Below are 26,188 nucleotides of genomic sequence, written 5' to 3'. Positions count from 1 at the left end.
CAGACCCTGTTAAGTAAGTTTAAAATAGTTTACTTACTAAATACAAATGTATGGTACGTGTGTTATTCCATGTACCAGCAAGAAGATCCAGAGGTGTTGCACAAGTCAGGGCTGGGGCACCTAGTAGCCTTCCAGCTGCTTCTGGACTACAGCTCCCATCATCCCCATCCAGAATAGCCAACAGGATGGTTTGATGGGATCTGTAGTTCAGCGGCATCTGCAAGGCCAAAGGGTACTCAGCCCTGGCCCTAAGCCTATGGCTGCAGTTAGGAAGAGACCAACCACAGCCTCTCTTTTAGTGATTTATTGACCGTTCACATTTTGCGCAAAACTGATTCTTCCCAAGTGCCCAAAGAGCGAGCCTGTGGCCTAATGTGCCCCTTGCAGAATGGGCCTCAGCCCCACTTGCCCACAACCTGAGATCCAGCGTCCAAAGGAAAAAACCTCGAGAGCAAAACTCTGTGCAAAAGGCACCAGCTGGGAAACAAAGGCGGTTGAGATAAACAGTGATGAGGTCACGGGACCAGGAATCAAGGCTGCTCCGCTCGCAGGTCAGGCTTTCTTCTGCTTCAGCATCTGCATGTACATCTGGAGGGATTTCTGGATGGAGTCCCTGGAGATGAAGCGCACAAAGTTCTGGATGTCGGCTTCACGGTGCGCCAGGAGGTGGTCCACTGTGGGCTTCCGCATCAAGGATTTGGAGAGTTGGCGGGCATGGTCTGGGCAGCAAGAAGAGAAAAAGAGAGCGCATGTTGAATTGCGGCCCGGTGTCACGGACGCATAGGAGTGGTGGGAGCAGGGCTGTCTTTGCCTGAGGGTGCAAGGGGTGCCAAATTCTGGGGGGGGGGTGCCAGGTGCCCACCACTGAAGCCGCCTAAGCTCTTAACTATCTAAAGGTAAAGGTAAAGGGACCCCTGACCGTTAGGTCCAGTCGTGACCGACTCTGGGGTTGCGGCGCTCATCTCGCTTTATTGGCCAAGGGAGCTTCCAGGTCATGTGGCCAGCATGACTAAGCCACTTCTGGCGAACCAGAGCAGCGCACGGAAACACCGATTACCTTCCCGCCGGAGCGGTACCTATTTATCTACTTGCACTTTAACGTGCTTTCGAAGTGCTAGGTTGGCAGGAGCAGGGACCAAGCAACGGGAGCTCACCCCGTCGCAGGGATTCGAACCGCTGACCTTCTGATCGGCAAGTCTTAGGTTCTGTGGTTTAACCCACAGCGCCACCCGCGTCCCCTTAACTATCTACCTGTTATGAAATAATAAATAATTTTGATCAAGCTAGAAATACCTACTGTTTCACTAAAGGGATTTCGACTTTGTGCGCTCATCTACCAAAGACGCGCCGCACCAGCGGTGGCACTTGTCATTCACAACGGCGGCGCCTGTCAGACTTGGGGGGGGCTGGGCGGATCTTTGCACCCCGGTGGCGCATATGCTAAGGACTCCCCTGGGTGGGAGGCACCAGCTGGGGAGCACCCAAAAGGAACCCATAAGGGAAGAAGACTTAGAGCTGAAGAGGTAACAGGGTTTAGTGAGCAGGAAGAGACTGCGGCAGAGAGAGGCCCAGAAGCAGAGTCAGAAGCAGAGGCTAGAGAGGACCAGGGCCAAGAGGCAGAGATCAGGCAGGCTGTTGAAGATGCCAGGGAGTCTTCCCCTCCTGCTGCGACCAGCTCCCCTCCCCGCTGGTCTCCCAGAACCTGAAGAGGTATGAAGAGGGAGGAGCAGAGACAGACAAGGTGTTGAGCCTCAGATTGCTTGGGAAGGAGGAGGCTTGGAGAGAAGGGACTTTTCAGTTCCCACAACTGGGAAACCCTACTGGGAAGAGGTTTTGTGCTCACTAGGCCTGAGCCGTTTTGTTCATTTGAATAAAGAATTAAGTTTACTGATATCTTGCAAGTTATTGGTGACCTTCTCCTGACCCATGTGATCGGAAGGCTTTCTTCCTGGAGCCTGCTTTAAGCCAACTCTCCCACCTTGCTGCCAATTCCCTCAATTACTGCCAACACACCTTTCTTTCACCACTAGGGTATGAGGCAGTATGGTATAGTAGTTAAAGCAGGGTTGGTCTGGTACCAAGGAAACCTTCCCCACTATAGGACGTTATTTGTTTTGGAATGTGTATTTGTGGTGCAGGATTCTGGGGGTGGGCTGCCTCACCTGGAACGGCCAGCCACTGGGCCATCACCTCTGCAGCCACCTTCTGGATATTCTCTTCGGGCGCCAACTCATCCACGATGCCAATTTTGAGGGCATCAGCGGCAGGGTACAGGAGTCCCAGCTGGATGGACCGGTCCGTGGCTCTGTGGCCAATGGCATTGACCATTGTGTCTTTAAACCTGGCAGAGAGAGAGAGAGAGAGAGAGAGAGAGAGAGATAACTGAGACCCATCAGCACATGTGGTGGAGCTGCTCCAAGAGAAAAGCGTTCTTGGACAAAAGCAGTTTCTGAGATCTCATTGATAATTATTTTTATTAAAATTTATATACCGCCCTTCATCTGATCACAGTGTAGCACGTAACAACAATAACCTGCTGCCTAAATACACATTAAAAAGGCCATAGATTTTTTTCAATCAGCAAAAGGCTGATTAAAATGGCATCTAAAGATATGTAGTAAAGGCACCAGAGGCATGGGAGAAGAGGAATATTTTTGCAAGGTGCCTAAAAATGTATTATGAAGGCACCAGGCAAGCCTCCTTGGGAAGAGCATTCCAGAAATGGGGAGCCACTACAGAAAAGACCCTTTCTTGTGTCGCCACCCTCCAAATCTCTCTTGGAGGGGGCACACAAAGAAGGGATTCAGACGATGATCTCATGGGGAGAGGCCGTCCTTGAGGTGTAACAAATGAGCCCCCCCTCTCTTTGCCTGATTCTTTAGATTTGGATTGAGATCTGAATAACAAGGAACTAACCTCGTGTTCTTTGGCAGCAGCCTGGGCCACTGTCACCAAGTTTTGAAAGACCTTTGATCTGAATAATCTCTACTATTGGTATTCCAAGACTTGGAAAATCGCCAGTCTGGAGGAAAAAAACAACCCTTATGTACTTTGGCCTTTGCACACTTTTGGTTTATGTGAGGGTGGTTTTTTTTCCTCCAGGCTGTATTCTAATTTTATTTTATATACAAACACAGTTAACTCAGGAGCCTTGGTCCAACAGGTCTATGTGAGTTTTTGGATTTTTTACAGTTCAAGGCTACTTTTTATCTTCTTTTTCTTCTTGGGAAAAAATGGCAATTTAGACCATTGGACTCTTTCAGTAATTATAGATTACACAGCCTTTTCTTCTCTGAAAGGTTTTATTATTGACTCACAGTGCCTGTATCCTCCATATTTATTGGCAATTGTGACAATGAATCTTTTCCTCCTCTCATTTTGTCCTCTCTACCTGCCTGTCACCATCATCGTTATTATTAATTAAATTTGCATACTGCCCTTCATCTGTAGATCTCAGGGCGGTCCACAACGTAAAATACAGTATATATATAAAAAACAGAAAATGTGTAATAAAAATAAGAGCAAAAACAAGCGAATAATCCCCCAATCATTATTGAAGTGCAGTAAAATGGAGGGAGGCAGGAGAGACATTCAAGCAGGAATGAACGAACGACAGGCTAGGTAGCGCAGCCAGGAATTTAAGCTGTGCTTAACATTATTATTATTATTATTATTATTATTATTATTATTATTATTATTATTATTATTATTATTACCCCACCCATCTGGACGGATTTCCCCAGCCACTCTGGGCGGCTCCCAACAGAATTAATGAAGATAATAATAATAATAATAATAGACAAAACATCAGACATGAAAAGCTTCCCTAAACAGGACTGCCTTCAGATGTCTTCTAAAAGTCAGATAGTTGTTTATTTCCTTGACATCTGATGGGAGGGCGTTCCACAGGGCGGGTGCCACTACCGAGAAGGCCCTCTGCCATGTGGTTGGCTGTGCCGGGGTTCAGAAAAACCCTAGAGAAGTCGCAGCGAATTGCACCCCACACCCCCATTCTTCTTCTTCTTACTCCTCCGCCACCTCACCAGAAAGGGGCCACGATTCCCAGCTTCGCCTCATTCAGCCCAATGCTGTACTTGGGATTGTCGGCCATGATCCTGTAGTCACAAGACATTGCCATCAGGCAGCCGCCTGCGGGACTGGAACCCTGGGAGGAAGCAGAGAACAGGAAATCTAGTTCAGGGGTGGAGAGCCTTAGGCCTGGGAGCAAAGGTGGCCCTCTGGGTCTCTCTATATGGCCCTTGGAACTCTCCCCAGGTCACACCCCTCACTGGCTCAAAACATCTGGAGGGCCGAGGTTGAGGAAGCCTGAGCCAGGGTATTTAAATTGTTTGGATACTTAGATCAGGCATAGGTAAACGCTGGCCCTCCAGGTGTTTGGGACTACAATTCCCATCATCCCTAGCTAACAGGACCAGTGGTCAGAGATGATGGGAATTGTAGTCCCAAACATCTGGAGGGCAGGAGTTTGCCTATGCCTGACTTAGATCATTGAAACAGGGAAACAACCAGGTCTTTCTTGAACTCATCATTTCCTTGTTTTTTTCCTGGCTAAACCTGCCTGGTGAAATAACCATTTTTTGCCATTTTGTATTTTTGCCATTTAAAATGGGGCATTATTTAGATGGTGGTGGGGCAGTACCTGAATTTATGCAGACCGCTGCATGGGAAATGCATCTGGAAGACCAAATGTATCGAGGAGCTAGTGACCTGACATGGTTACCCTTCCTGCCTCTGTTCCTTCCCCACTCGTTAAGTTTCTGATGGTGTGAGAACAGTCTTTAATGTCCTGAAAAACATTGGGAGGAGGTGAAGCCCCCCCCCCGCACCCCCCCAGCTGCCTTAATCAGTTGTGGATCAGTTGTGCTGGGTACCTTCTTAGATGTTGGACATTGTTTTGAGAAAGTGAGGCATTGGGAGGGAGTGGCGAATGGATGATCTGCACGTAGTCTTGGAAGCCACACAGGCTACCTCTAAAATGGGACGGTTTGGGCAGAGTTTCTTTGAAGCTGGTGCACGGACTGACTGGCCACGGGCCGTGCAAACTGAGGCTACCTGGGGGAGTCACTTTGCCGCTTTTTGAGGGCTTCCAAGTGGCAGGTTTAAGCAATGTATACGTTGCTTGCAGTTTTAGAATAAAACCTTTCATCTTCTCACCCACTTGTGTACTGTATTTTTCGCTCTATAGGACGCACCAAACCATAGAACGCACTGGACCATAGGAGGGGAAGAACAGGGGGGGAAAAATTCTCCCCCTCTCTGCTCAGCGCCCCTTCAGTGAAGGGGCAGGAGAAACGGAGCCCCTTCCATTTCTCCTCCCGCTTCGCTGAAGGGGCGCTGCGCAGAGAGGGAAAACTGTGCAGCGCCTCTCCAGCAAAGCGAAGCCTGGAGAGCAAGAGTGATTGGTGTGTACTGACCCCTATCGCTCTCCAGGCTTCAGGTGGCTATCCGCAAGCCTTCGGAGCGCAGCGGGAATTCCTGCTGCACTCCAAAGGCTTGCTGATAGCTGCCTGAAGCCCCCAGAGCGCAGCAGGAGTTCCCTACGCTCCGGGGGCTTCAGCGAAAGCAACGCGAAGCCTCCGGAGCACAGGGGGAGCTCTCCCTCTGCGCATCAGAGGCTTTGTGTTGCTATCGCTGAAGCCAAGGCGCCTGCATTCGCTCCATAGGACGCACACACATTTCCCCTTCATTTTTGGAGGGGGAAAAATGCGTCCTATAGAGCGAAAAATACAGTATTTTGTATTGCTTCTGTATCTCACTTTAAAAGACCCACCTTGCCTTTGGCAAGATAACCGCTACTTGAATTGCACTAATTCCTAAACCCACCCCAGGTCCAAGTCTGCAGCATTACGATAGCTATATATGCATGTCTCAACTGTGCTGGGGTGTGCTTGGAGTAGCCCATTGAGCAAAGAGCTAAAAACAGGAGCGGCTTGTCCCTTAGGGCAAATGGGACAGTGCTCCACCGACCACACTCTGCTCTCACCTGCCTGCCTTCTTGCTTACCGCCAGTCGGTGGCTAGCTCTGGCGCCCCCTACTGTCGGCCTCCCTGCCTCCCTGCCTCCCACCCGACCAGCCACCAGCGGCCACTGGCTTAAGGTGATTCTTCTGGAGGGATAGGGAGTAAATAAATGGAACTTGCATTGACAGCTGCAATGGTCACCAGGCTGGAATTGTACAGAGTAATCCACATCTGCTGCACGGCTTTCCAGAACTCGGCGTAGTGCTCCTCGCTCTTCCCACACATCTCCGTGATGTCCAGGCCCCCGGAGAAGATTTTGGGGACAACCTGGGAAAAGGAAAAGGATCTGTCATAGCTGGCAACGTGCCTCCCTGATTCACGCCACGCTGCATCACTCTGAAAAGTCCTACGGGCCGTTTTTGCCCAGCTCCCAGAAAGAGGAGAGATCTTACGATACAATACGATACTCTTTATTGTCATTGTCCTATACAGAACAACAAAATTGAAAAATCTAACCTGGTTAGCCCCCTAAAAACTCTGATACCCCATTTTTAAATACAATATACTCCCATAGAGACTCCTTAAAGGTAAAGGTAAAGGGATTCCTGACCATTAGGTCCAGTCGTGACTGACTCTGGGGTTGCAGCGCTCATCTCGCTTTATTGGCCGAGGGAGCTGGCGTACAGCTTCCGGGTCATGTGGCCAGCATGACTAAGCCGCTTCTGGAGAACCAGAGCAGCACACAGAAACGCTGTTTACCTTCCCACTGGAGTGGTGCCTATTTATCTACTTGCACTTTTGACGTCCTTTCGAACTGCTAGGTTGGCAGGAGCAGGGACCGAGCAACGGGAGCTCACCCCATCGCGGGGATTCAAACCGCCAACCTTCTGATCGACAAGTCCTAGGCTCTGTGGTTTAACCCACAGCGCCGCCCGCGTCCCCTTATAGAGACTCCTTACACTGTGTTTAAAACCAAAATGGCATTTGGGTAGAAACTGTTTCTCTAGTCCTAGTCTTAATAACCCTGTACCTTCTTCCAGAAGGCAGAAGCTGAAAGAGATCATTTCCGGGGTGAGCACTATCCTGCAGCTTTCTTATGGCACTTGGAAGCATAGATTTGATCCAAGGTGGGAAGAGTGCACCCAATTATTCTCTCCGAAGTCTTTACAACTCTGGACAGCATTGTTTTTTCCCTGACCGTGCAGCTCCCAAACCACACACACAGACCATAAGTTAATACACTCTCCACAGTGCAATGGTAAAATGCCATCAACGGGTCCTTTGAGAGGTCTTGTATCCAGGGTTGGCTGGTGCTAAGGGTTGGCAGGGTTAGGCACCTGTCAATCATCATCATCATCCCTGCCTGTGCAATGGACGCTCCCACCCAGCATAGCTTGCCCCCCACCAGCCAGCAAAGGTGGACCCAGAACCAAATGGACGATTGCTATTTTTTTCTATTTGTCACCCGTACCGAGGTCAGGATGACACCGCGGCACGCTTTGTTGTTCTCCAGCTTTTCCAGGCTTATGGAAAGCTCCGTCAGAAACTCCAAGCTAAAGCTGTTAACCGGTGGGCTCTTCATCTTCATCACTGCTACCCCTGAACGAGAAACACAAGGAAACAAGAGTTGCTGCCAGAGATTAGGAAGTCCACCTACCTCAGTGTTGTCTACACTGACCAACAGCTGCTCTCCCGGGTTTTTGGACCAATTCACAAAGGATGGATCTATTATTGCTTCCCAGCCGTGACAGCTAAAGAGAACCTGCATGTGGTTCAAGAGAGCCAGTGTGGTGTAGTGGTTAAGAGCGGTAGTCACGTAATCTGGGAAACCGGGTTCGCGTCCCCGCTCCTCCACATGCAGCTGCTGGGTGACCTTGGGCCAGTCACACTTCTCTGAAGTCTCTTAGCCCCACTCACCTCACAGAGTGTTTGTTGTGAGGGAGGAAGGAAAAGGAGAATGTTAGCCGCTTTGAGACTCCTTAGGATAGTGATAAAGCGGGATATCAAATCCAAACTCTTCTTTTGTGCAGAAGCAATATACCTATGAAATGCTGTGTGCTGGGAGCCAACACAACCTCTCCCAAAGAATCCTGGGAACTGTAGTTTGCAAAGGGTGCTGGGGCTTGCGGCTCCATGAGGGGTAAAACTGCAGTTCCCAGGATTCTTTGCGGGAAGCCATGTGCTTTAAATGTATAGTGTGTACGCCACCATTCCTTCAAAGAACCACACAAAAGGATGTGGATAGCTCAGTTGGTTAGTGTGTGGTGTTGATAATGCCACAGTTGCAGGTTTGATCCCCATAAGGGACAGTTGCATATTCCTGCCTTGCAGAGGGTTGGACTAGATGATCCTCAGGGGCGCTTCCAACTCTACATTTCTATGGTTTCTATGAAATGCAGGCCTGAGGGGGTTTACCTGTGCCCTCATCCAGTTCCACCAGGATCTTGTTGTTGCTGAACGACCTCCTCTGGACAGCAGGGCATCTGAGTCTCTGGGCGGCAGCTCGGCTATGTTGAAACTGAAGTAAAGAACCTGGGGGGGGGGGGAGAATCCAGATATTACCAGCTTGTCGTTGCCCAGAAGAGTGGCAGCTCAGCAGCTGAGAGCCCACTGCCTTGGGGTGAAAAGAATCAACATTTTAGGAAAGGAATCCTTGCCTTTTTTATTCTTTCTGTTGCTCCTCCTCTCATAAGCAGCTCTCCAAACTTCCTTTCAGAAGTGGCTTTCTACATAGTTCAGGCTGCTGCTGAAGAAACGAAGGCACGCTTTAATTTTAAAGCACATCCAAATAACGTTCTTTCCCTCAGAGAAATCAGGGCACTGTAGTTTACTCCTCAGAGTTCCAATTCCCAGCAACCGTTAACAAACTACAGCGCCCAGAATTCTCTGAAAGGAGGAATGTGTTTCAAATGTGCTTTAAATGTATCTTGTGTACCTGGTCTTTTGCTTTGTCTTTATGGATTTAAGACCCCCTAGATGGGTTTTCCTTTTGTAATATTGAATTTATTCTGTACTGTTTATTTTTTGTTATTCAGAATTTACTGACATGTTCTGTATTTTGTAGACATGCAGATCACAATTTCCAACAACAATGCGTTGACAGGAAGTGTTCACATAATGAACTGACAATTTCCATGGATTCCTGCTGAACACAGAATTGTGACCCCAAAATGGCAAAAGAAACCAGGAAAAGCCTCTGAAACAATGAAAAATGCCCTCGTCTCTCCCTTCTTCCAACCATGGTTTCTGGTGAATCGGCTGCTGCAGACCAGCAAAACACAAACAGCAAGGCTTGTTTAAGGCTGCTTATTTGTTACAGAACTACACACAGGTTTGGCTGCTTTGATATTAGAGGTCTCTGAACAACTCTGAACCCGTTCCGGTACTTCCGGGTTTCGGTGGTCCGCAACCCGAAAAAACGCAGCCTGAAGTCGCTGTTACCTGAGGTATGACTGTACATGGAAGGGGTAGTACCTCTGATGGAGGACATGTCATGATCCTTCTGGGGTAGTTTGTCCATCTTTTGCCCCTACCCTGCACTCAGCTCTCAGCTGTGGCTCCTAGAAGCTGTCAGAATGTGACAGCGGCCACAATCCCAGGAACGGCTTCGACTGACCGGCTAAACCAGGTGAGGTGAGCCCAAACCCTCGGTGAGTGTGGCGTGAACATATGAGTGCTGGAGGTGAAATAGTTAAACAAGTTACCCAATCAGAATCCAGGGGGGTGGAGTCAGAGGGACTATAAAACCAGCTCTGGGAGCGCAATAGTTGGGTGGTTGGAGTGGAAGACTCTGTGAGGAGGTTGAGATAGTGTAGCGAAATAAGCTGAGTCAGGAACAGTTAGGGGCTAGGAAGACAAGTAAATATCTGAGAGGTGGTTTAGTGAGTGAGAGCAGGTAGCAGAAGTTATAGGTCTGGATAGGTACCCCATGAATGTAATTGATCGATACCGTTTATGAAACCACACGCTTGTTAAACTGCAATAAATAAAAAGAAGTTTATGTTCCAATTTAACCCTGACTGGACTCAGTATTGTACCAGGTAGGGCCTTGGTGGTGGCAACGAGAAATAAAGTGGTGGCACAGGGATCAATAGACGGTGAAACGTCCGGGGACCCTGTGTGATCGCCACAGTGAGTTCGCCACTTCCCCTGCGTGTGAAGGCAAACTCCAGCAGTTTGAGAAGACCAAAAGTGGGTCCAACGGTCAAGAAGGCCGTTCCTGCACATGCCACAGAAGGAAGTGAGTGGCAGATGGGGCTCACCCACCTAGGAAAACTCTAGAAGGAAAACTCTGATCCTAAACCTCCGCTGCCTTGTGGGGTATTTTTTGGGGGAAGAAAAGGCTAAGGAGTAAACCCTACACAAATATGGAGTCCCTATGGCAGTTGCAGGGCTCCTTCCAGCAATTCCTGCAGCCAAGTTGGTGCCAAACGTCTTGCTCTGCTTTCCTTTGGAGCACATCAGCGATGCTGAGAGGGGGGTCTTGTCATCTGGTCAGCCCAGGACCCCACCCAAACACACTCCCCAGGCGTAAACACCCGCTCCCAGTCACACTCCATTGTCTCTAGAGACAGGCAGATGCCAAAATCAAAGTACCATACAGATGAGGCCTTACTTCCAAGTGAGAACACACGGAGGAGGCTGTGCCTCAGATTAGATGTCCCTGATCCCAGGCAAAATGCCCCTTCCCTTAAAATCTGCTTTAAGTTGTTTTCTCGCTGGTCCCCTTGCTGCGAGAAGCCAAGTCACAGGGAATCAGGCAGAGGGCCTTCTCGGTAGCGGCACCCACCCTGTGGAACACCCTCCCACCAAATGTCAAAGATAAAAACAACTACCAGACTTTTAGAAGACATCTGAAGGCAACCCTGTTTAGGGAAGCTTTTCATGTTTAACAGACCACTGTATTTTAATATTCTGTTGAAAGCCGCCCAGAGTGGCTGGGGTATAAATAAATTATTATTATTATTACTATTATTATTATTTCTCGGATGCCGATGCTGGCTTGCACAGGTTTTGAAAAAAAAAACTTTTAATGGGGTTGTCCTGCTGATTTCAGAGCAGACTTTGATGTTAAACATTTAGGAAGGAAACGCAGAAAATACGTTGCAATCCTTTGAGACGCTCCCCTAAGTTTCGCTGAACTAAGGGGGACTTGCCCCCGAGTAGACGAGGCTGCCTGCTGGCCTTCCGAGCAGGCCTGAGGCCCAGCAATGGTCTCAAAGTCACCCTTGCCAAGGTGGGCTGGAAGGGGAGCAGAACGGGGAGCCCCCCACCCGCAACCCGCCCACTTCACGCCCCTCAATGCAGCGGATGCAGCCGCAAAGCCGGCGCTTTGCATTCCCCGGAGCGCTTCTTGCAACGCCCCGACGGCGCGGACCAAAGCGCGCAGGATCGTACCTGAGTAGCGGAGCTGCTGCCAAGCCCGGGACACCGTCGCTGCAGCCGCCATGTTGCACGGGAGGCAAGAGCAAGAGGCGGAGGAGGAGGAGGGTTGGCCCAGCGTGCCGAGGCCGAGATCCGCCCCAGTCGCGCCCCTCCGACGGCTTCTCCGCCTGCCCACCCGGAGGAGCTAGCGGAATCCCTCCACGGGGATTAGCCTCTGGCCCGGGGCACGACTGCGCGGTATCCTTGGTTGCGCGTTTACTCGCGAGTAAAGCCGCGCCGAGTCGCATCCGAGGATGTTGCCTGACCGTGCTTGTCGTCAGGCTGCAAGATCGCCCACGTGGCAGGGAGTTCCGTAGACAGAAGTGCCTTTTGGGGATGGAAGGATGGCATCCGCCTGGCCTTGCCTCGCTCCACGCTTGTGGCAGCCCAGGAAGGAACTGGCCGCGGGATGCCCGGACATATTACTTATTTTACCATTTAGTATTTATTTCTAACAAGCGCCTGAAATCATACCCCGCTTTTCGCCTGTGTCTCAAGGTGGCTTACAAAAATTATAAAAAATAAAGCACCCAATGCATAGATTTTAAAACGTCGGAAAACGAAGAACGTTCATGATATGTTTTTAATTACATTTTTGAAACCTCTCTTTGCTGCACGCCGCCCTGGTATATTTTACACAAGGGGAGGTCTATAGATATATAGATTTAAGAAGAGCACTCGTGGTGCAAAGACCTCCTGAAATAAAACTTGTTTTGACCTCGACGCCGGAAACTTTGCTGAGGACGGTGCCATGCCTGTTCTCTCCCATAGGATCGGGGCCCCTTTACCCTGAAGGCGCCTCGACCCCCGAGTCCTGCTTCTAATCCACTAACACTGGAGCATCGGGGAATTTTTAATTTGTATTTTTTAACCCTGAATCCGCTCATGCACACGCGGATGTACATTAGCTTTCCCGTGCACGTGTCGGACCAGGCGGTGCACAAAAACCTGGGGCGCCTTCACCTCTCGGGATGCCAAGATTCTTTTGCAACCCCATCAAGTCAGGGCAGAAAGGGGAAGGGCGGCGGAGAGGCTTCAGGGGACTCCGCTGGGCATGCGCGAGGCGGTTTTGCGCACGCGCCTAGGGAAGCAGCCTTCGAACGGCCCGCTTCTCCCCGGGAGGGGGTGTGTGGTCACGTGAGCCGCGTCTCGCTCTCGGGCCAGAGGGGAGGGAGGGGGGTCGCCGGAGGGGGGCTTGTTTCCGGAAGTGCCCGCGCTTCTGCTGGGCCTGAGCCGAGGCCTGACCCGGCCCGCGGCTCTCGCTGCTGCTACTGTTGCTACTGCTGTCGCTGAAGCCGGAGCCGGCCAGCCAGCCGCAGGGATGGAGATAACCAGGAACAGTGAGTCCGGCTGGGGTCGGGGAGAGGGTCAGCCACGAGAGCGCCTCTGAGCATATGCAGAGTGGCCTCCCGCCGCCCCTCCTCTTGGCTGCCCCTCAAGGCAGGCTGAACTTCCTCCCTTGGGGTGGGGGTTGGGGGGAGGCCGAGAAGGAAACCTGACCCCCCCAGAACAGGTGGGGGTGGGCAGAGGCCCAGATCCTGCCCCTTCCTCCTGCTGCTCAGGCTGCCCCTGATCCCTCCAGGCTGATCTTTCCCCCTCCCTCCCCACACATCCTTTATAATGCCCCCACCCCAAAAAACCCACAACACACCCCCATTCGTACCCAAAGGCTCTCCCTTTGCCATTTGCTTTGCCACATTGCCCCCATTTAGTAGTGCACTTAACGTATTATATTGTGTTTTAGGTGGTCTGTTTCCTTCCTTCTCTACTGATTATTTGATATATATATGTGTGTGTGTGTGTGTGTGTGTGTATATGTGTGTGTGTGTATATTGCATTCCCCCCCCCCATTTTATTTTATTTTTTAAAAACACGACCAGCTACAATACAAGAGGAAATTGATAGAACTGTGACGCTGAGCACCGTGTGCGTATCTGCAAAAAGCCTCTTCTCTGTGTCATGGATGGGAGGGAAAGACCCCTCTGTTGTTTTCATCAGCTTAAAAAAAGAAGAAGATTATGCTGGAAGGAGAGAGTCCGCGTAGATCTTTTCCCAACAGGCTTGTTTTGCATGGTGGCCATCCACGTGCACCGTGCTGGCTTGCGGTCTGTCGCTGCAGTTCTACGTTGTAGTATGCCGGCTAGGATATGATTTATAAGAAGCAGAGGAAAACAGGGAGATGGAAGCAGGAGATCAGTTTTGTTTTCTGCCTGATCTGTAATGCATCGGGCTGGCCACTGTGAAAACAGGATGCTAGACTAGATGGGCCTTTGGCCTGTTTCCACAAGGTCTCTTCTTCTGTGTGTAGGTTTAGTTGTACAGTTGGGGACAATCTGCTCTTATGTATTGCTGTCTCAACACTCACACACACCCCAATTTTGGAGGCATGCTGCTTGGAGCTTTCCCCTCTGGCCGCACATGTTGCAGCCCATAGCATGTGACAGAAAAATACTGAACTACTGAAATGCAGTTTAAATACAGGGTTTTTTAAAAACTAAAATAATAAATAAATCAGTTAACTGTCATGCAATAAGCTGGGTTTACAATTTTATTGCAACCTTGCTTTTTAATGACACCCATTAACAGATACACTGTGGTCAGTGACTGAAATAAAACCATCCGTTAATGGATACATTTCTAGTCTTCCAACGACCCTTTTTGCCATACGGTTCTATCCAATTACAAAGATTCTAATAAAAAAAATGAATAAATTCTCCATCCTATACAGAAGCATCTTGCATACAGGGACAGAAGCCTTGGGTATGTGTGGCGTTCCCATTTACTTCATCTTCTCTGGTAAAAATTTACATGGCCATAGGGCAGTCGTCTCAGCTTCACCCGTGTGTCTCCTCCCCCTTCCAGAGGGTATCTATGTACAGCACAGGTGCACTTTGTAATTCTTAATTAAAACAAACAAACGGAGGTGGCATTGGTAAATGGACATTTCCAACTGCCACCCTCAGACCTGTCCCATCAGAGTCCTACTAGGGAGTGTTTGGGCTGTGTGGATATAAAAATATAAGAAGAGGCTACTGGATCAGGCAAGTGGCCCATTTGCATTCTTGCTTTGTCTGACGGTAGAGATAGAACGTAAAGGTAAAGGGACCCCCAACCATTAGGTCCAGTTCTGATGACTCTGGGGTTGCGGCACTCATCTCTCTTTATTGGCCAAGGGAGCCGGCGTACAATTTCTGGGTCAAGTGGCCAGCATGACTAAGCCACTTCTGGCGAACCAGAGCAGCACACAGAAACGCTGTTTACCTTCCCGTCGGAGTGGTACCTATTCATCTACTTGCACTTTGATGTGCTTTCGAACTGCTAGGTTGGCCGGAGCTGGGACAGAGCAATGGGAGCTCACCCCGTCATGGGGATTCAAACCGCCGACCTTCTGATCGGCAAGTCCCAGGCTCTGTGGTTTAACCCACAGCACCACCCGTGTCCCACATCTAGACAAGCATTCTTGCTTCGTCTGACGGTAGAGATAGAACATAGCTATCAGGATTAGTAGCCAGTGAATTGCCAAGGATTTATTTTCATCCTATCGGCATCACCTAGATATATTTCTTGGTGAAATGGAAAAGGTTTTGTCATTTTCACGATGGAGCAGAAGTGTCTTTTTTTAAATACAGTGGTACCTCAGGTTACAGGCGCTTCAGGTTACAGGCGCTTCAAGTTACAGACTCCGCTAACCCAGAAATAGTACCTCAGGTTAAGAACTTTGCTTCAGGATGAGAACAGAAATCGTGCAGCGACGGCGGGAGGCCCCATTAGCTAAAGTGGTGATTCAGGTTAAGAACAGTTTCAGGTTAAGAACAGACCTCCGGAAGGAATTAAGTTCTTAACCCGAGGTACCACTGTATGTGTTTGGAGGAAATGATGGTGGGGCAGATATGAAGGTAATATAGGAGGTGGGGCATTGCACACTGTCAGATTGTCCCCAGTCATATCACGATGGACTCTGGTCCTGGAACATCTGGTATAGGCAAAGATGGTCCCTGCGCTGTCTGTCCCACGCTAGGTGGAATGGGAGTGCTGATATTTAAAGTGACTAGAACATAATTGGACAAGGGTGGTAATACATATAAACTGCAACCCATGAAAATGCCTAGGTGATCCTTAATGTGCTTGGTGAATGTGTTATTTCAGTTACAGAGCTGCGAATGATTCTTCAGGGGTAGAGGGGCAACCATATGTGCTTTGCCCACTTTCACTTCTTGACATGGTCTGTTTCTCTCTCTCTCTCTCTCTCTCTTGCCTACAGATTTTAAGGACAATCTCAGCAAAGTTTATGAAGCTATCGAAGATGCAGACTTTTTGGCTATCGACGGAGAGTTTTCAGGTATGGAGTATTTCATGGAATTCTCTCTTATAATGTAAAGATCTGAATTTGCAGCTCCTTGCGGATCACTGCTCTGGAACATTGTCGCTTATTGATTATGGGAAGGCTGAAGGGATATTGGTGAAAGCCGATCATGGGATGTTCCTACATTTTCTGTGTTCTGTCTCTTGGGTGTAACAGAGAAATGAGACAATGTGGTACATTTTTAGAGAGGGTGGGAAAGGAATGAGGGACATGGGGATTTCTTTTTTTTTTTTAAAAAAAGAAGTGTTTATTGATTTATAGGCATCTGTAGCCCATCCTTCACCATGTGGTCCCAGAGTGGGTTACGTATTTCAGCTGTTGGAAGCAGTATTCTTCTGAATACCAATACAGTGGTACCTCGGGTTAAGTACTTAATTCGTTCCAGAGGTCTGTACTTAACCTGAAACTGTTCTTAACCTGAAGCACCACTTTAGCTAATGGGGCCTCCTGTTGCCGCTGCACGATTTCTGTTCTCATCCTGAAGCAAAGTTCTTAACCTGAAGCACTATTTCTGGGTTTGCGGAGTCTGTAACCTGAAGGGTATGTAACCTGAAGCGTATGTAACCCGAGGTACCACTGTAGCCGGAAATCACAGTAGGGGAGAGTGCTGTTGCGCTCAGCTACCGCTTGCATGCTTCCCAATAGACATCTGGTTGGCCACTATGGGAACAGGATTCTGGACTAGTTGGACCATTGGCCTGATCCAGCAGGCTCTCCATATGTTCTTACATCTTCCAACCCCCAAAGGCCTCTGCAGAAAGGCCTGACATGGAAACAGATACAGTGATGAGGCCAAACGTACTTGTGGGTGGGCATCCTATAATCCGGGGCCGCCACAGAAAAGGCCCTGTCATGTAGTGCTGCCCTGTGAGCTTCACAGGACAGCAAAACTAGCAGCAGCGTCTTCCCTGCAAATCTCAACACTTGGGTGGATCTATATGGTATGTGGTGTTCCTTGAGATACTTGGGGCCCAAATAATAATAATTTAGGGTGTGATTTAAGCATGCTCTGCAATCATTACAGATTAAAATAAAAAAATTCCTTCCAGTAGCACCTTAAAGACCAACTAAGTTAGTTCTTGGTATGAGCTTTCGTGTGCATGCACACGAAAGCTCATACCAAGAACTAACTTAGTTGGTCTTTAAGGTGCTACTGGAAGGAATTTTTTTATTTTGACTATGGCAGACCAACACGGCTACCTATCTACTACTGGAATTACAGATTAAATTTGTAATGCCATAGCTGCTGTAATGCATCCCTAAGAGACTTGTTCAAACAACCTTTTTATACTTATTAGGAATTAGCGATGGACCATCTGTTAGCGCATTAACGAATGGCTTCGACACACCTGAAGAAAGGTATCAAAAACTTAAAAAGGTAAAAATCTTAAATCATTGCGTTACAGTGCTTCGCCGATGAAATATTTTGGACATGGGGTTGTGACATCTGTGTGCCGGACAGATTTCTGTTGCTAAGTACAGCGCTGCAGGGAAACATTTTCAATAAATAGAAATTCAGTGTTGCAAACCAGGCACAGAATGGAAGACTTTCTTCTGTGAATAATAGTCCTCTTTGGGCCACAAGCTTTTATTGGGTCAGGTAGAAGGGTTGGTCTTGCTACAATCCTGTGCATGTTTACTTGGGAGTAAGCTCCCTTGAACACAGTGGGACTTGCACAGAAGTGAGTAAACGTGTAAACTTGTGAGGGGGTCTCCGCATCCTCAGATATTTTATTGGAGGGCCCAAAGGAACCTGGGCCCCTCGGTGTTGGCCCCTGTGGTCGTGCTGTTGCAATCAGGCCCTGCTTGCAGACTTCTGATTGATCACTGAGAACAGCAGGCTCTTCTTGCATTCTAATGTGTGCATTTATCCGGTTCTCCTATGGTATCTTTAACTGGAAAATAAATGTCCTAAACTACTTCTTCCCTTTCTCCACATCTTTCAAGAGCTTGAGATATTTCTGCTGTGTGTTGTTTATATTCTATTTAGAAATATGCTGGGGTTTTGTTTTTTCTAGTGACCCACAATACGGTCCTCCAGGTTTGGCCTTGACCAGTGGCCTTGCTGGCTGAGATGCAAGAGAGCTGAAGTCCAGCAGCATCTGGAGGGCGTTGCGTTGAATACTCTGGAGAAATTCTTGATTACTTCATGCATTCATGTACAGTGGTACCTCTGGATGCGAATGGGATCCATTCTGGAGCCCCGTTCACATCCTGAAGCAAACACAACCTGTGCACATGCGCAGGTCGCAATTCACCGCTTCTGTGCATGCGCGTGACGTCATTTTAATCGTCTGCACATACGCGAGCGGCGAAACCCGGAAGTAACGTGCTCCGTTACTTCCTGGTCGCCACAGAGCATAACCTGAAAACGTTCAACCTGAAGCACATTTAACCTGAGATATGACTGTACAAAGTGCCCGAATTCAGTGGGAAATGTAATTTAGTGACCCTTTAAGTTTCGCTCTGCTCTGGGATTCCTGCGGCTCCTCTGAATGAATAAGCTGACTGTTTAGATCTTATTTTTGTCTTGTCACCTCCAGCATTCCATGGATTTCTTGCTGTTCCAGTTTGGCCTTTGCACTTTTAAATACGATCTCACAGAATCTAAGTACGTGGCTTTCTTGACTTGCTGATACTTTTAAAGCTGAGCATGTTGATAGCGACAGCCCCATCAACTGACCTCCCAAATCCTTTTTCCTTTCCTAGGTACGTTATAAAATCGTTTAATTTCTACATCTTCCCCAAACCTTTCAATAGAACGTCGCCAGATGTGAAGTTTGTCTGTCAGGTTAGTGAGAAGTTCGCTTCATACGTTTTTCCGTTTCCCCCTTCCTTCTGATGCTGTAACGGGGTTGGGTGCAGTTCAAAGCAAAATCTTTCTTTGGGGCCCACGTTTTGCGTTCTTCGCCACTTAAAAAAAAGTCAACGTTCACTGTATTCGAGTAATGCATTCGCCTTAAAGCTTCTTGTTTTCTCTTCCAGAGTTCAAGTATAGACTTTTTAGCAAACCAGGGATTTGATTTTAATAAAGTTTTTCGCAATGGTAAGTTTCGTTTTTCAGCCTGCCATAAAGTGTATATTCTCATAATACTGATGTTTCCATAGCTATAACTTCTACTTCCATCTTCCTATTGATGCATCATCTCAATTGCAGTGAGTTTCTTCAGGATATTTGCCCAGCACAGTCTAACCACTACATAATATAATAATCTTCTAAAGACCCTGTAGAATTGCTGCTTCCAACTTCTTTATGCATCTGTAACAATGGCAGTATACTGAAACAATTATTTGGCTTAGGTGTTAACGCAAAGCCATTGTTTACAGTGCTATATGCATGAATAGGAAGGATCTTGAACAAAGCTCTCTCCCTCCCACATGGCCAGGAGAACTTTGCTAGTGTTTACTTTGCTAGTGTTTTCCCTAACCAGAGTTTGTTGTTAGAATCATAGATTGTGGTTTAGAACTACCTCTGGTCAATTTCTCACGAAGCCAACTTTAAACCATGAAGCCGGCTTTTTGAGAAACTGACCGGATTATTATTATTTTTTAACCCAGTCTCTGGTTCCTATAAAATTACACAAACCAGGATTAGGAGAAACTGGAAGTAAGTCGTTCTGACCATGTGGAAAAAAGTGGTGTGTGTGTGTGTGTATAAGTATATGTCCAAGTTTTCATTCAGGATCTTTCCTGCTTGTGTGTGTGTAACACTAAACAATGGTTTAGCATTGCCTTTCCCAAGCTGATGCCCTCCAGATGTTTGCTTGTTTAATATTACATATATATTCCCACCTTTCCTCTGTGGAGCTCCAGGTGGCACAAATGGCTCCCCTCCTTTCCATTTTATCTTGATAACAGCCCTGTAAGGTAGACCAGGTTGGGAGATGCTGGCTGGCCCAAGGTCACCCGGTGGGGATTTAAACCCTGGTCTCCCAGGTCTACAGTCTAACCACTACATTATAATATAATATAATATAATATAATATAATATAATATAATATAATATAATATAATATAATATAATATAATATAATATAATATAATATAATATAATATAATTAATATAATTAATATAATATAATATAAGAATAGTAATAACCTTTTATTTATATCCCACCCTCCCCGGCTGAAATCAGGCTCAGGGCGTCTAACATTAGTATAAAATCAGACAATAATCTGGAAGGTGTCAGGTTGGGGAAGGTTGGTTTACCAATGCATGAGAACCGGCCTTGTCCGTTCCCAAGCTGCAGTCTTCACCCGATTTCTCCCTCCCTCTCTCTCCCTCCCTCTCTCTCTCTCTCACTCACACACACACACACGCTTTGGGCCACAAAAAGCATCACCATTTCTCTTTCTTTTAAAGGAATCCCTTATTTAAATCAAGAGGAGGAAAGGCAGCTACGGGAGCAATATGACGAAAGGCGATCCCAAGCCAACGGAGTGGGGGCCTTGTCGTACGTGTCCCCCAATGCTTCGAAGTGCCCTGTGACCATTCCAGAGGACCAGAAGAAGTTCATTGAGAAAGTAGTGTAAGTGGAAAAGGCGATGCTCAGAAGTTTTGATGTCCTCAGTAACTTATCTATTTTGAAACCGATTCAGAGCAGTGATTTTCTGAACTAATTTATACCAGGATATATGTGTGTGTGGGACGCGGGTGGCGCTGTGGGTTAAACCACAAAGCCTAGGACTTGCCGATCAGAAGGTCGGCAGTTCGAATCCCCACGACGGGGTGAGCTCCCGTTACTCGGTCCCTGCTCCTGCCAACCTAGCAGTTCGAAAGCATGTCAAAGTGCAGGTAGATAAATAGGTACTGCTCTGGCGGGAAGGTAAACGGCGTTTTCGTGCGCTGCTCTGGTTCGCCAGAAGTGGCTTAGTCATGCTGGCCACATGACCCGGAAGCTGTATGCTGGCTCCCTCAGCCAATAAAGCAAATGAGTGCCGCAACCCCAGAGTCGGTCACGACTGGACCTAATGGTCAGGGGTCCCTTTACCTTTATATATATGTGTGTGTGATATGCTGGTTTGTGTGTGTGTGTGTGTTTCCTTGTGTGTTTCCTCCCTCTCCACTTTCAAGTAAGTTTTACTGACTGGTTCTCTGATGTTCTGAAACCTGTTAAGCTATGGTTCCCAACATAGGGTACACAACCCACAGGGGTGCAATTTGATTTTTAAGGGGGGCAATTCGAGAATGAGTTAGACCAAGTTAATGGCCTTTTAGCTTCCTCCACGTGAATAGGAGTTCACTTTTTGAATAATAAGAAATAATTATATGTCACGGGGGGGGGGGAGTATCAGGATTTTAGAGATGCTTAGGTGGGACATGGCCAGAAAACGGCTGGGAACCACTGCTGTAGAGAGAGGAGCCAAGCTTCGCGTGCTGGAGGTCCCCAGCTCAGTCCGCGGTCTCTCCACTTAAATGGATTTTGGGATTGCATCATCGGACAATCTTCACTTGAGATCTCGGAGGGCTGTTGCTAGAGTTGACTAGTGAGCTGCACTGGTCAAACTTGGGACAGAGCAGCTAACTGAATACTTTCAAACAAGACTAATTTATCTCCACCCCCATTGTTGTACCTGGACACTGAGGTCCAGCGCCGAGGGCCTTCTAGCGGTTCCCTCACTGCGAGAAGCCAGGTTAACAGGGAACCAGGCAGAGGGCCTTCTCGGTGGTGGCACCCGCCCTGTGGAACGCCCTCCCACCAGATGTCAAAGAGAACAACAACTACCAGAGTTTTAGAAGACATCTGAAGGCAGTCCTGTTTAGGGAAGCTTTTAATGTTTGATGCATTACTGTATTTTAATATTTTGTTGGAAGTCGCCCAGAGTGACTGGGGAAGCCCAGCCAGATGGGCGGGGTATAAATAAAAAATTATTATTATTATTCCACCAGGTGGCTTGGGACCTGGGTACTTCTCACTGCTGGACTCAAAACTCCCATCAGCCTAATGCAGATGAACTTTGCATATTTCTCTCCCTTTTTCAGAGAAAGGATAGAAGACCTCCTGCAGAAGGAAGAGAGCACAAATTTGGAGCTGGAACCATGCACAGGGTCAGTTCCTCTAAAAACATAGTTGGGGTCTTGGTCAGAGTTTATGGCAGGGGTGAGGAACAGCTTCCCCTCAAGACTTTGCCAGGCTGTGGCCCCCAGCACCCCCAGCTGTTGGTTCCGTTGGCTGGGTTTGATGAGAGTTGTTGTACAACAATATTTGGAGTTCCCCGCCCCTGGTGCAGGGTGGGTGGAGAGAAGATAAAATAGGGAGCCACTCCTTCCTCTGGAAAGCTTAATCCCTCTCTCTCTCTCTTTCTCTCTCTTTCTCTCTCTAGATTCCAGAGGAAACTAATTTATCAGACGCTGAACTGGAAGTAGGTTTTGTGTTGCATTGATGCTAACTGTTGCAAAAAGAGAAGGGGTTAGGAAAGTGGGGAGGAACTAGATTGAATAAAAAGTTAATTTTATTAGAAAGATAATTTTGGAAAACTGTTACAAGGTGATACAATGAAATTCAGTTAGGGGGCATTTGAGGAAGTCAAGTTACCAATGCAAAGTGATATAGGTAGTTGTTGTAATAATTTTTGTTTGTGTTTAGTTTAGTTTATTGTAGTGTAATGTGTTTTTCTTTGTTGTATGTTTTGTTATGTTTTCTTTATGATAAATGTGGAAAATCAACAAAAAAATTGAAAAAAAGATTGAATAAAAAGCTGTACAGTCATACCTTGGTTTTCAGATTTAATCTATTCAAGGCAAGTTTGATCCTGGAACAGTTCGAAAACCAAGGCGCGGCTTTTGATTGGCTGCAGGAGCGTCCTGCAGCTGATTGGAAGCTGCAAAACCCGCGCCGGACGTTTGGCTTCCGAAAATGGTTTGAAAACCGGAACAATCACTTCCGTGTTCCGATCGTTTGGGAGCCAAAACGTTTGAGTTCAAAGGCATTAGGCTTCCGAGGTTGCACTATATTTGCCACCACTTTTGAAGGGTGGCACAAAGTGGTCATTTTGTGTTTGATAATCAGTGAACTGAGGAGGACTAGCACCCTGCGCAGTTCAAATAGTAAGCCCTTGTGGCCTTTGCTTTCCCACCGGGCTGCCTTTATATAGTCCTTGCCTTTGCAGGGACTCCTGATCCAGCACATTCCCTGAATTCTATCAGCTTATGCAAAACCGACACACACACACCCCGCCAAAAAAAAATTACTCGGATGTTAACTCTTGTCTTTCACGGTAGGTTTCCGAAAGGCATCCATGTCGAAACTCAGGAAACGGAGAAGGTGGGTAGGAACGTATTTTGAAAGCTCTCCGTTTAATGCAAACTCTGACTTGGTGCTCAGTGAGACTCGCAGGGCGGAAGGCAGGGAGAGACAGCAGGATAGGAGCCCATCTGCCCCGGGAGGAGCAAGGCGAAGGCAAGGTGGGGCAGGTGCAGGCGATGTCAGGGTCCTCTCCAGTTGGACTCTCCCCTCCTTCCTCCCCTGCTGCCCACCATTTTGCATGTTACATCATTTGCTCTAGTCCTTTGAAATTGTGAGCCGCCTTGGCAGAAAGGCAGTGCGCAATGCAATTGATAATTGGACCAAGCCTTTTGGATCAACATCCTTTTCCCTGCTGAGTTCCACAAGGGTAACATGGACACTGAGGAGGAGGAAACTGACTGACAGGGCCACCTCTAGGGTTGTTGTAGGTAAGAAGGCAAGGGTGTGTTGTGACAGACCAACAACAGATGGAAGCAAAGCCGGAATCATATTAGCTGTTTCTCCTCAAGGATTTGTGAGGCTAGAGCAGGGATGGCCAGCGTGGCACCTGGGGGTGCAACGACACCTTTGAGATCTTCACTTGGTGCTCACAAAGCCTCTGATCCCCAAACTCGAAGAATCATAGAATTGTGGTGCTGCAAGGACCCCAAGGGTCATCCATTCCCACCCCCTGCAGTGCAGGAAATTCAACTCAAGCATCCATGATAGATGGCCCTCCAACCTCTGCTTGAACACCTCCAAGGAAGGAGAATCCACCACCAGAGAGCCAGTGTGGTGTAGTGGTTAAGAGCGGTAGTCTCGTAATCTGGTGAACCGGGTTCGCTTCCCCGCTCCTCCACATGCAGCTGCTGGGTGACCTTGGGCCAGTCACACTTCTCTGAAGTCTCTCAGCCCCACTCACCTCACAGAGGGTTTGTTGTGGGGGAGGAATGGAAAGGAGAATGTTAGCCGCTTTGAGACTCCTTCGGGTAGTGATAAAGCGGGATATCAAATCCAAACTCTTCTTCTTCTTCACCTCCTGAGGGAGACCGTTCCCCCGTCAAACAGCTCCTACTGTCCCAAAGTTCTTCCAGGTGTTGAGTTGGAATCTCCTTCCTTGTAATGTGAAGCCATGGGTTCGAGTCCTACCCCCTAGAGCAGGAGAAAAGAAGCTTGCTCCATGTTCCATGTGGCAGCCCTTTAGCTATTTGGTGGCTGTCATATCTCCTCTCAGTCTCCTCTTTTCCAGGCTAAACATACCCAGCTCCTTCAACCGTTCCTCATCAGGCTTGGTTTCCAGACCCTCGTAGCCTCCTTGGTTCTGAGGTGGGGAGGGTAGTTACCTTTCCCCCCCCCCCACCCTTGACATGTGCATAGAGGTGAGGTAGGAAGCCAGAAGAGTGATGTTCTTTCCCACTTCCTCTTTCACCTCTATGGGCTTTTCTGGGCTCAGATTAATTCCGCTGGATCTGAGTTTTACCTCGATGCTTTGGAAGAGCCAAGTGTTGTGCACACTCATGTCTGTGTGGGGGACTGATTCTCGGGGGACAGAGTGACCAGAGAAGTTGGTAGCCATGGCAGTCGCTCGCGTGTGCCCACCAATGCCCCAAAGGTGACTTGATAGCCCTAAAGCCTGTGTAGGTGTTCTGCTCCATCTTACATCTTCCTGCAGTAATGCCCCTTTCTCCCCAACTAGAAGGAAAGATACATTATCATTAGCAAAGTGGATGAAGAGGAGCGAAAAAGGAGAGAGCAGCAGAAGCGAGTGAAGGAGCAGGTTTGTGGCTGCATCTCCTTTTCGTTTCAAAAGGGACGGGGGGTCTGGGGGGTTGTGGGTGCTGCTGTTTGAGAATCGCAAGGCCTTGTGGCTCATTGGGCCTTCGCCCTCTTTTTCTCACGCTGGGATTTCTTGCTTGCAGGAAGAACTCAAAGACGCGGTGGGGTTTTCCCGAGTCGTTCACGCTCTTGCAAATTCTGTGAGTTTTGCTGCCTTTTTGTGGGGTTTTGCCCCTATGGTGGGGGTAGCAACTTCCCAGCTTGCAGTTGAGAACTTGAGAATCAGTTTCCCTTCTTTAGATAGCGTGTCCACCGGAGGTGAGATGTGTTGCAACAAGGCAAGGAGTTTCTTTGGTAGTGACACTCCAGCTGTAGCAGGGGTGGGGGACCTCAAGGGCCACATTCTGCTACAAGCAAACTTTTGGGGGCCGCATGCCAGGGGCAGGTCCTGGTGCAGAAGTGGGCTGAGAAACTGATGCCCCTCTTACTGTTGGCTACTTTCCAGCCACACAAAAACTTGCAAACACACACACATCTCATTCCCAAGGACCCTTTCCAGCTAGGCAAAAATCACTTGAGGACGGCTACGGAAGGATGTGGCCTGGGAAGATGAAGCAATGCCTATTTAGAGTCCCATGGGCCAAACAGGAAGGCCTGGGGGGCCCTGGTCCTGAGATCCCTCACCTCTGAGCTATGGAAAGCGCTTCTTAGGAAGATATTCCTAGCAGACACACTTTATCTTTTAGGCATGGGATGTAGGTGGCGCTGTGGTCTAAACCACCGAGCCTCTTGGGCTTCCCGATCAGAAGGTTGGTGGTTTGAATTCCCGTGATGGGGTGAGCTCCCGTTGCTCTGTCCCAGCTCCTGCCAACCTAGCAGTTCGAAAGCACACCAGTGCAAGTAGATAAATAGGTACCGCTGCAGCAGGAAGGTAAATGGCATTTCCGTGCGCTCTGGTTTCTGTCACGGTGTTCCGTTGCGCCAGAAGCGGTTTAGTCATGCTGGCCACATGACACAGAAAGCTGTCTGTGTACAAACATCAGCTCCCTCGGCCTGAAAGCGAGATGAGTGCCACAAGCCCATAGTCGCCTTTGACTGGACTTAACCGCCCAGCAGTCCTTTACCTTTACCTTTTTCACCTTTGTCTCTTAGGCACCAGATATATATTTTTTTATTCACCCTTAAATTTTTAGATTGTTTTACTTTTATCTGCAGGATGGGTGGTTTTTTTTAGTTTTGCATGTATTTATTTTAGCAAACCACCTTGGAATTGTTGATAAAAAGGGATGGATAGAAGCGTTTTTAACAAGTAAAATAAAGTCTCTGTTGTTTCTTAAAAGTCCTGCTGTAGTACAGTACAGTACCACTGTAGTGGTATCTTTCGCCGAGTGTCTGTGTGTCTGTGTGACCATGTGGGC

General features: G+C 48.1%; 2 protein-coding genes across 3 annotated transcripts in view; one reads left to right on the top strand and one right to left on the bottom strand.

The window, feature by feature from the left end:
• Positions 1-289: 289 nt before the first annotated feature.
• Positions 290-12,423, bottom strand: ECI1 (enoyl-CoA delta isomerase 1). 2 transcript variants are annotated; one of them, XM_083474542.1, is made up of 8 exons: positions 11,379-11,424; positions 8,639-8,724; positions 8,397-8,513; positions 7,453-7,580; positions 6,162-6,308; positions 4,044-4,165; positions 2,163-2,341; positions 290-719 (listed from the first exon to the last, which is right to left on the bottom strand). In XM_083474542.1, the coding sequence occupies exons 4-8, from the start codon at positions 7,567-7,569 to the stop codon at positions 553-555; spliced, it is 732 nt and encodes a 243-aa protein (XP_083330668.1). In that variant the 5' UTR covers positions 7,570-7,580; positions 8,397-8,513; positions 8,639-8,724; positions 11,379-11,424; the 3' UTR covers positions 290-552. The 2 variants fall into 2 exon arrangements, with proteins under 2 accessions (XP_083330668.1, XP_083330667.1); XM_083474541.1 differs by lacking the exon at positions 8,639-8,724 and having other exon boundaries at positions 11,379-12,423.
• A 123-nt stretch (positions 12,424-12,546) lies between these two features.
• Positions 12,547-26,188, top strand: part of PARN (poly(A)-specific ribonuclease) — a 48,693-nt gene continuing 35,051 nt past the window's right edge. Inside the window, exons 1-12 of the mRNA XM_083474334.1 lie at positions 12,547-12,745; positions 15,667-15,744; positions 17,067-17,146; positions 18,312-18,379; positions 18,478-18,559; positions 18,754-18,814; positions 20,132-20,297; positions 21,752-21,817; positions 22,093-22,131; positions 22,991-23,033; positions 24,691-24,771; positions 24,914-24,970. Coding sequence (XP_083330460.1) covers positions 12,727-12,745; positions 15,667-15,744; positions 17,067-17,146; positions 18,312-18,379; positions 18,478-18,559; positions 18,754-18,814; positions 20,132-20,297; positions 21,752-21,817; positions 22,093-22,131; positions 22,991-23,033; positions 24,691-24,771; positions 24,914-24,970 — 840 coding nt within the window. The 5' untranslated portion in view covers positions 12,547-12,726. The remainder of the gene's footprint in view (positions 12,746-15,666; positions 15,745-17,066; positions 17,147-18,311; positions 18,380-18,477; positions 18,560-18,753; positions 18,815-20,131; positions 20,298-21,751; positions 21,818-22,092; positions 22,132-22,990; positions 23,034-24,690; positions 24,772-24,913; positions 24,971-26,188) is intronic.

The sequence above is a fragment of the Podarcis liolepis genome, assembly GCF_965112155.1.
Source record: "Podarcis liolepis genome assembly, chromosome: 14".
Classification (NCBI taxonomy): Eukaryota; Metazoa; Chordata; class Lepidosauria; order Squamata; family Lacertidae; genus Podarcis; species Podarcis liolepis.
This window is presented reverse-complemented; position numbering and strand designations above follow the sequence as displayed.